The 9,551-nt window shown below is 31.9% G+C and overlaps 1 protein-coding gene across 3 annotated transcripts; it reads right to left on the bottom strand.

The window, feature by feature from the left end:
* Positions 1 to 85: 85 nt before the first annotated feature.
* On the bottom strand, positions 86 to 3,776 carry LOC124427149 (peregrin). Of its 3 annotated transcripts, none has more exons than XM_046969716.1 (8): positions 3,540 to 3,776; positions 3,067 to 3,346; positions 2,125 to 2,968; positions 1,719 to 2,018; positions 1,470 to 1,644; positions 943 to 1,361; positions 478 to 846; positions 86 to 405 (listed from the first exon to the last, which is right to left on the bottom strand). In XM_046969716.1, exons 1-8 carry the CDS (start codon positions 3,654 to 3,656, stop codon positions 225 to 227), a joined length of 2,685 nt encoding a protein of 894 aa, XP_046825672.1. In that variant the 5' UTR covers positions 3,657 to 3,776; the 3' UTR covers positions 86 to 224. The 3 variants fall into 3 exon arrangements, with proteins under 3 accessions (XP_046825672.1, XP_046825670.1, XP_046825673.1); XM_046969714.1 differs by having other exon boundaries at positions 2,125 to 2,986; XM_046969717.1 differs by lacking the exon at positions 86 to 405 and having other exon boundaries at positions 587 to 866; positions 2,125 to 2,986.
* Between the last annotated feature and the right edge of the window lie 5,775 nt (positions 3,777 to 9,551).

The raw sequence follows: 9,551 nt of genomic DNA on the forward strand, positions 1-9,551 counted from the left end.
ATATACATATACATATATATATATATATATATATATATATATATATATATATATATATATATATATATATATATATACACACATATATATACTTATAAAATTATATAATCATTAAAGGTATTTTTTAAGAATGAGTCATAATCAATGTATTATAGAGTGAATTGAACTAACTATATAACAAATTGAAATAACTATAAATTGCAAAACTATTTAAGATGCATGAATTAGATGTTTGATCCTGCGTTTAATGTAGTATTATGTGTCTGTTTTCGGTAATGCAAAGCTTCTTGATAGGCCTTTTTTACTGCTTTCCTATCAGCAGGTTTACGCGACTCTATTAATTTAGATTCATCAAGTTCTTGGGATACACCCAATTTTTCTAGTTTTTCACCTGGTAACCATTGCCTGCATTAAAATGAAAAATATACACATAATGATATTGACAGTATAAATATATTATATTAAATTTTTTTTTACCATGTACGTTTCGTATCGAAGAAAAGAACAAGGAAAACTGGTTCTTTGTAATTATTAGCTAGTACCAATACATCATCAGGAGGGGCTGGAATAGGTACACCTTTATGTATGGTACCACGAGGTGTATTAGGGTCTATAATCAAAGCTGGATACCAAGGATATCCACGACATTTAGCCCATACAAGTTGTAAAGCTTCTAACTTTCCACTATTTCCTGATTTTTCGTTAGTTTCTTTATTGGTTTCATGTGTATTTAATCTCTGTTTTTCTTCTTCTGGATCTGGTGTAGCAGATCTGCTTGTTGAACAACTACTACAACTTGATGATTGACTCTCTCCTTCACCGGCATCACTGTCCATTGTTCCGCTTCTGTAAATTTAATTAACTTTCTGTAGAGAAATATAGTTAAAAAATATTAATTTTTATATACCTTTTCATAGATATAATTCATATGAAATTATTTACCTATACACTTTGAAACTGTCACTTTGTTTCTTTTGATTATTTTCTGGAAGAAACATTTGTCCACTTCTGCTAGCACGTGCTTTGGCTTTACGGGTAAACAGTACAGCTGTTCTTCGATTGACACCACCTGCACCAACTTCTTTTTCTCCTGTATTTAATTCCGTTTCATTGCGATTACGATTAGATCTTTCTCTTTTTCTAGATTTCGAAGCACTTTGCTCTGTTTGACAAAGAGTATTAAGTTCTGGATAATCTTTACAAGCTTGTTCTATGAGCAAACCACCTTGCTCTTTCATTTTCAATCCTGCTTTGTAAAACATGGTATCCTTACGATTATAAGCCAAACAGTTATTGACCATTAAATTGAAATCTGTTTCAAAAGCTCCAATAGTGTCATATTCCTGCTTCTCGATTTTAATCTATAATATATAAAATTGTTAAAAAAAAAAAAAAAAAAAAAAAAAAAAAAAAAAAAAAAAAAAAATAAATAAATAAATAAATAAATAAATATATACATATACAATTACCTGCATTGTAGAAAGATCCATCGGATGTGAAACTATATCAAGATAATCAGGAACTTCTTTAGTATTAACTGGTTGACCAAATACATCATTGACATCTCTTAATTTAATAGCTTCTAATAATGTAAGCAAAATACTTTCCAAAGGTCGTAATTGAAACCATAAGCACTTTTCTTTCCTATAATATACACATATTATTTCAAATGATTCTTCAATAAGTATTCTTAAAAAAGTAATATAAAAAATACCTACACTTTGAATAATTCTTTCTTCAGCTTTTCTCGTTTCCGTACTAATTCACATAGCAATCGAGCACGTTCTAAATCCTGTCGTAAACATTGCCAATACTTAAGTTGACGATAAAGTTCTCCGCGTAATTCACTATCTGGAGACGGTGAGCAATTACCTCCTAATGGAGGAGGCCTTGATTGTGGATGTGAACTTTGCAATCTTCTAAGGAGAGGTACACCATTTCTATATTGACGTTTCAGCGTCCAGTATGCTATAAGACGTTGAATCAACTGACTTCTCTTTGGGAGACCTTCTGCTAAACTAATTAATGTTTTCTAGATTACTATACATTCACAATTATATTTCATGAACTATAGCTTTTCCCTGGATGATAAAGTAAAAAATGAAAAACCACAATATATTTTACCTAGCAATTTCTTTTATACGCTCAGGTGGTATTGTGGGTATGGATATAACTGGTGCGGATGAACTCTTTTTATTAGCAATTGCTCTTCGTCTTGCATCAGCAGGATTTGTTGAAGGCTGATAATCTGCTGGTGTATGTGTTTCACAATATGCTGTTTTCTGAACTAGCATTGGTTCTCCATTAGCAGGTTGTACTGTTCTCATACGCATACAAAGACCAGCTTGTTGTGCACAAGTAACATGAAATGCTGCATAACAGTTAGTTTTATGACACTGAATACATGCACCTGCACCTCTACGTTTACAAACACAACAAGTAAGCCTCCAACGAGCTGCCGGAATACTTTCTACGCTGTCTATTGGTTCTAGGAAAACTGTATTAGCAAATCTTACTTCTGGTATCCACAATGCACATACTACATGAGCCCACGTAGCTGGACGATCAGTCTGTTTGAAAGCACCACCTCTATTTGGACACAACACACAATCGACGGCTCTAGATGGACTTTGTAAACATCTTCTACACAACCACTGTCCTTCAGGAATATATGGTACACCATAGCAATCTTGATGAACAGCAAGATTGCACATATCACAAAACAAAATTGCATTACTATTCTGACATTCTCCATCCATACATATACAACATACTGCATCCTCATCAGCGGCAATACCAACTCCACCATTACTTTCTTGCTGAAAATAAGATTCCTTTTCTAATCTATCCATTAATAATTCAAATATATCTGGTTCTAATGGAGGTAAAAGTCCTGAGGCTATTCGTCGTTCATTAACTATAGATAGCCATGCAGTATCTTCCTCATCCAGATCATATTCTACTTCTCCTATAACAACAATACAAACTTTATTTTATAACCAGGATTTTGTAATTCTTTAATAATCTTTAAATAAGCAGAAAAATTAATCATTAAATCATATTTACCATCAAGCTCTTCGCCACTCCGTTCCATAAATCTAACATAAGAATTTGGAAGAGGTTCAGCTTCACCAAGTTGCCTTTCATATCCTTCTATTTCTATAACTTTTGCAGTAGGTAAACTATTCAGTGTGTTTTTATCTTCTTTATCTTTATCAGAATTAGAGTTTTCCTTCGAAGTTAAATTTTTCTCATCCTGTTCATTACTTTCAATAGTTATAACCGGAAGTGCTTCAGCTATTTCTATTTTAACAGGTTTATTACTATCCTCACCTATTGGATTTACCTATTAATAATAGATAAAATTATTTATGTAAACAGATATCATTGAATTAAGTTCTTGAAAATATTAAAATCGAAATAACCTATACTATACATATATTATAATATAAGTGTTAAAGAAAGAATAACATTTATTTTTAATTACTATATAAATGTACAAGCTTGCATTAAAAAATAACAACAATAATCATACATACTAAAACAAACTTTGTTGCTTCTTGTACATTTAGTACTTCATTATTTGAATTGTTTGTACAATCATTATGAACACCAATTCTATTTCTCTTTTTTTTATTAGATTGCGGAGTATTCATCTTCTATTATACTTTGTTTATAAACTTCACAAATACGATATTTTTCTAAATTTAAATTCAAAACATCTTTACAATATCTTTGGATACAATGTAATGATATAAAAAGCTTCACCAACACACTATTGCATTTGACCATCAATCGGTAATAGATGTACTACGTATCGCGCGTGTGATTTTAGCGACAGATATGGCCAAAGTATGAACTACAAGCGCATAGAGGAACCATTTTCAATATGGACCAATCGTATCAATGTAAATTCAAGCGTTTTAGGTTAAAAACTCTTTAAGTATATTGAAAAAATCAAGTTGATATGTGATAGAGGATTTTGTATGTAGTAAAAATAATAGTACATTATCCAAAAGGAAAAAAAAATTCATACAAAATTAATTGAAAAATATTTATTAACTGTACAAAATTATCATATTTCATATTCTTATTAATTATTTATACAGCCATTTAAACAGTATTTAAACAGTATTTAAAAAGTTATTTAATCGACATTACTTGATAAGGAATAAATAATAAAATATAACATATAAAAGATAATAACAACAGTTTGAAAAGATATTGGAAAAGTAATACAATATGCAGCCATTCGCTCGGTAGTACTTGCGTTAAAAGATTTACAATTACACTTTGCAAGTAATACCGACCCAGGTCTCACCACGTGGAGGTTGCTGCATGTGGAGACCCACGGGCTAACGGTGACTCTACTCTAAAAACCGCGTTCCGCGATACCGATCCGTCATACCTTTCGGCTTCAATGCATTGGCTTCTTAACTAACAGGGTATGCGTAGCTTTAGCTACTTCACACCTCTTACAGATAGCTCCACCATTAGCACCGCCCGCTTCAGACATAACGGATTATTAAGCACATCCGAATTCGTGCTTTCCGAATTTCGAACAAACAAAGCGCACTCCTTAGAAATACTAATCGCGTCGCGACACTCACGTGTGTGTTATAATTACGTAGATTCTACTGTTAAGCCGAAATTCGCGAAATACCCCCATCGAGAATTTTAAAGAAATCAAACGAAGTCCACGGTAGGACCTTTAATCGCGCCCGAACACCCACGCGAGTGTTAGAAAAACGTTGACTCTACTCTAAATTCGCGTTTTCGATCCGAACAATCAAACGAAGTTTAATCGCGCCCGAGAACACCCACGCCTGTGCCAGCCGACACGCGCGCCAATGTTCTTCCTATCCTTCCCGTATTCGCGAGTAGAAATCGATGATGAATCCCGCCATGCGATCATCCGCGGCCGCAGATGAACCTATCCCTCGATGATCTATCCTGAAAAAAAAGAAGCTAAGTAAAAAATAAGAGAAAGCAAAAAAATATATAAAATAAAACATAATATATACATAGATTATAAATAGAAAATAAACATATATAAATAAATAAGAAAGCTAGAGAAAGAAACAAAAAAAGTGCAGCTCAGCAACATTCTATGGATCCTACCTAAAACCTATAAATCATAATTAATAAGAATATATTAAAAACATAATTAAAAACATAATTAAAACATAATTAAAACATAATTAGAAACATAATCAGAAACATAATTAGAAACATAATTAAAAACATAACAAAAAACATAATTGAACACATAATTAAAAACATAATTAAAATGAACAACATAAATAAATATTAAGAAAACATAATTAAAAGTAAATAACATATTAATAACAAAATTGAAACCATAATTGAAAAAGAAAAATATGAAATAGAAAAGAGCCCCAGAAAGAGAAGAAAATAGAAGCATTTCTACTCGATGCTGAGACAGCAACCCGCACAGAAGCCCTCACCCATGGGCCCCTCCCATGGGTCCCACCCGAGATATATAAAGAATAATTAGTGAGAGTAAACAAGAATAAATAGAAATGACAATGGACATAAAATTGTTATAGATAAAGTTCCTTGTCGTTCTGAAAGAAATTATTGTACAATAAATTCTGTTATATTTCTTCTTTCGAAGTATTGTTAGCTATATAAGATGGAAATATGTTAATGTTTAGTTGGAATTAGATTGAAAAAATATTGGAAAAGTAATACAGTATGCAGCCATTCGCTCGATAATACTTGTATTATAAAATTTATAATTAAATTTTGCAAGTATTAACGACCCAGGTCTCACCACGTGAAGGTTGCTGCATGTGGAGACCCACGAGCTAACGGTGACTCTACTTTACACTAAAATCCGCGTTCCGCGATACCGATCCCTTATGCCTTCCGCTTCGGATATTTAGGGCGACTTAGCTAACAGGAGGTATATAGCCTCAGCTACAGGGACCCCACTTACAGAGAGCTTTACCGTTCAACACCCTCGCCTCAGGCATAATGGATTATTAAGCACATCTGTATTCGTGCTTCCGAATTTCGAACAATCAAAGCGCATTAATCGCGTTCGCGACACTCACGTGTGTTAAAATTACGTAGATTCTACTGTTCTATCCAAATTCGCGAAGTAATCTAATCGAAATGTCGAAGAAATAAAACGAAGTCCCCGGTAGGACTTTCAATCGCGCAAGCGAACATTCACGTGAGTGTTAGAAAAACGGTGACTCTAAGTTGAAATCCGAAGCGCACTCCGAATTTCAACATTACAACGAAGTCCATGATAGAACTTTTAATCGCGCCCGGACACCCACGCAATTGTTCGAAAAACGGTGACTCTACTCTAAATAAACTAATCGAATATTCGAGCAAACAAAACGAAGTCCCCGGTAGGACTTTTAATCGCGCACGCGAACACTCACGTGAGTGTTAGAATATCGGTGACTCTAAGTTGAAATCCAAAGTGACATATGTTAACCGGTATTTAGACTTTCCATGATATTTGTCGGGATTTCCGCCCCGCTACCAAACATTAGGATTATCATAACATCAGCCAACTATGTACAGCACTACAAGGTAAACCGTTCGCGCACCCCGAATTTCAACACTAAAACGAAGTCCATGATAGGACTTTTAATCGCGCCCGGACACCCACGCAAGTGCTCGGAAAACGGTGATTCTACCCTAAAAAACGCGTTCGCGAGGTAATCTAATCGAATATTCGAGCAAAAGAAACGAAGTCCCCGGTAGGACTTTTAAGTCGCGCCCGCGTACATTCACGTGAGTTTTAGAAAAATGGTGACTCTACTCTAAATTCGCGTTTTCGATTCGAACAATCAAACGAAGTTCAATCGCGCCCGCGAACACCCACACTTGTGCCTGCCAACACACGTGTGAATGTTCTCCTATCCTGCCCGTATTCTCGCGTAAAAATCGATGATGAATCCTGCCATGCGATGTATCATCCGGCCGCAGATGAACCTATACCTCGATGATCTATCCTGGAAAAGAAGAAGATAAGGAAAAAATAAGAAAAAGAAAAGAAAAGAAAAGACATATTGAATATCGTTGCATGATTACTCGATCATCCCTGAAAAAGAAAAAAAGAAGATGAATAAGAGAAGGTGAAAAAATATATAAAATACATAATAAATACGTATAAATAGATAAGAGTGCTGGAGAATGAAAGAGCTTTGCACGATGCTGAAACAGCTGCCCGCACAATCTCATGGGTCCTACCTAAAACTTATAAATCATAATTAATAAGAATATATTAATAACATAACTGAAAACATAATTAAAAAGATACAACATAAATAAATATTAAGAAAACATAATTGAAAAGAAACAACCTAAAGAAATATTAAGAAAACATAACTGAAAAGAAATAATTTATTAATAACATAACAGAAAACATAATTAAAAAAGAAAAATATGAGATAGAAAAGAGAAAAAATAAATGCAGTTCTATACGATGCTGAGACAGCAGCCCGCAGCTTCTCATGTGTCCTACCTAAAATTTATAAATCATAATTAATAAAAACATGATTAAACACATAATTAAACACATAAATAAACACAAATAAACACAAATAAACAGATAATTAAACACATAATTAAGCACATAATTAAACACATAATTAAACATATAATTAAAAACATAATTGAAAAGAAACAACATAATTAAATATTAAGAAAACATAATTAAAAAAGAAAAATATGAAATAGAAAAGAGAAAAAAAGAGATGCAGTTCTATACGATGCTGATACAACAACCCGCACAGAGGCACACCCCCATGGCCCATCCCATGGGTCCCACCCGAGATTATAAATCATAATTCATAAGAGTATATTAATAACATAGAAAATAAAAACAAGAAAAATATAACTTAAAAATGAGAGCCGCAGAAAGATAAGAGAATAGAAGCAGCTCTACATGATGCTGAGACAGCAACCCGCACAGAGGCCCTCACCCATGGGCCCCTCCCATGGGTCCCACCCGAGACTATAAATCATAATTAATAAGAGTGTATTAATGATATAGAAAATAAAAATAAGAAAAATATGACTTAAAAAAGAGAGCCGCATATAGATAAGAGAATAGAAGCAGTTCTACATGATGCTGAGACAGCAACCCGCACAGAGGCCCTCACCTATGGGCCCATCCCATAGGTCCCAACCGTGATATATAAAGGATAATTAATGAGAGTAAATTAGAATAAATAGTAATGACATTTTTTGCGTTTCAACTTTAAATCGATAGTATATCTATTAATCAATAATATATAGTAGTAATGATCTTTATAACGTTGTTAAGAATATCCTGTTGTTTAAATATTAATTAATTATAATTTACGTACATCGTACATTATTTAAATGTTAAAATAATTTTATTTATTAATTATTCCTTCCCGTCTTCGTGATCCCACGTCCTGGAGTTAGCTGAAAAGAAATAAGGAAAGAAAAAAGTATATATTAATTATACGAACGATAAAATTCTGAAATTAATTTAATTAAACTTAAAAAAAATAAAAGATTAATTAAAAAAAAAAAAAAAAATGAAATATGTTGAACACTGAAATAAAGAAATATTATTTTCTCTGAAAGAAATATTATTATATCTATTAATCGATAGTATATGATTTATACAAGTACATGATTTTTATAATGTTGCTAAAAATATCCTATTGTTTAAATAGTAATTAATTATACTTCACGTATATCGTACATTGTTTAAATGTTAAAATAATCTTATTTATTAATTATTCCTTCCCGTCTTCGTGATCCCATGTCCTGGAACTAGCTGAAAAAAAAATAAGGAAAGATAAAAGAATATATTAATTATACGAACGATAAAATTAATTTAATTAAACTTAAGAAAAATAAAAGATTAATTAAAAAAAAGAAAAAAAAATGAAATGTGTTGAACACTGAAATAAAGAAATATTATTTTCTCTGAAAGAAATATTATATTACTTTTACATTGCATAAATATATAATTTTAAAATAGAACTCGATTTTATTAAAATAAAATTATGAATTTAACTGAACTTTAGAAAAGAGAAAATATGCAAAATTTATCAATCGACTTTAACATAAAATTTGATTTTATTAAACTAGAATCATAAATTCAATTAAATTTTTGAAAAGAGAAAATATGTAAAATTTATGTCTTAAGTTTAATATTAAAAATGTATAAATTATGAAATAATTCTATTCGCGTAAGCGTGGCAATGTCAAAACGTTATTTACGGAATGTTACTTCGTCTCAGTTTTTTAAATGTACACCCTTACACCCATCACCATAAGGAGCATTTTGAGTGACAACATGGTCAAATTAAAATACGACTAAGAGCTATTCTCGAAAATTTCTAGTGAATTTTCGAAAATAACTCAATAATTTGATAATCGTTCTCTTGAGCCATAGTTTGTGAGCTTTGACATATAGCATCTTGTTTATTTCGTACCCTAATCAAATCGAATATTTTTCAGAAACTGTAACGACAAAATTTTATTCGAAATTATAAGATATAAAAGAAAATCTTTACACAATT

This window comes from Vespa crabro, chromosome 9, assembly GCF_910589235.1.
Source record: "Vespa crabro chromosome 9, iyVesCrab1.2, whole genome shotgun sequence".
In the NCBI taxonomy this organism is placed as follows: domain Eukaryota; kingdom Metazoa; phylum Arthropoda; class Insecta; order Hymenoptera; family Vespidae; genus Vespa; species Vespa crabro.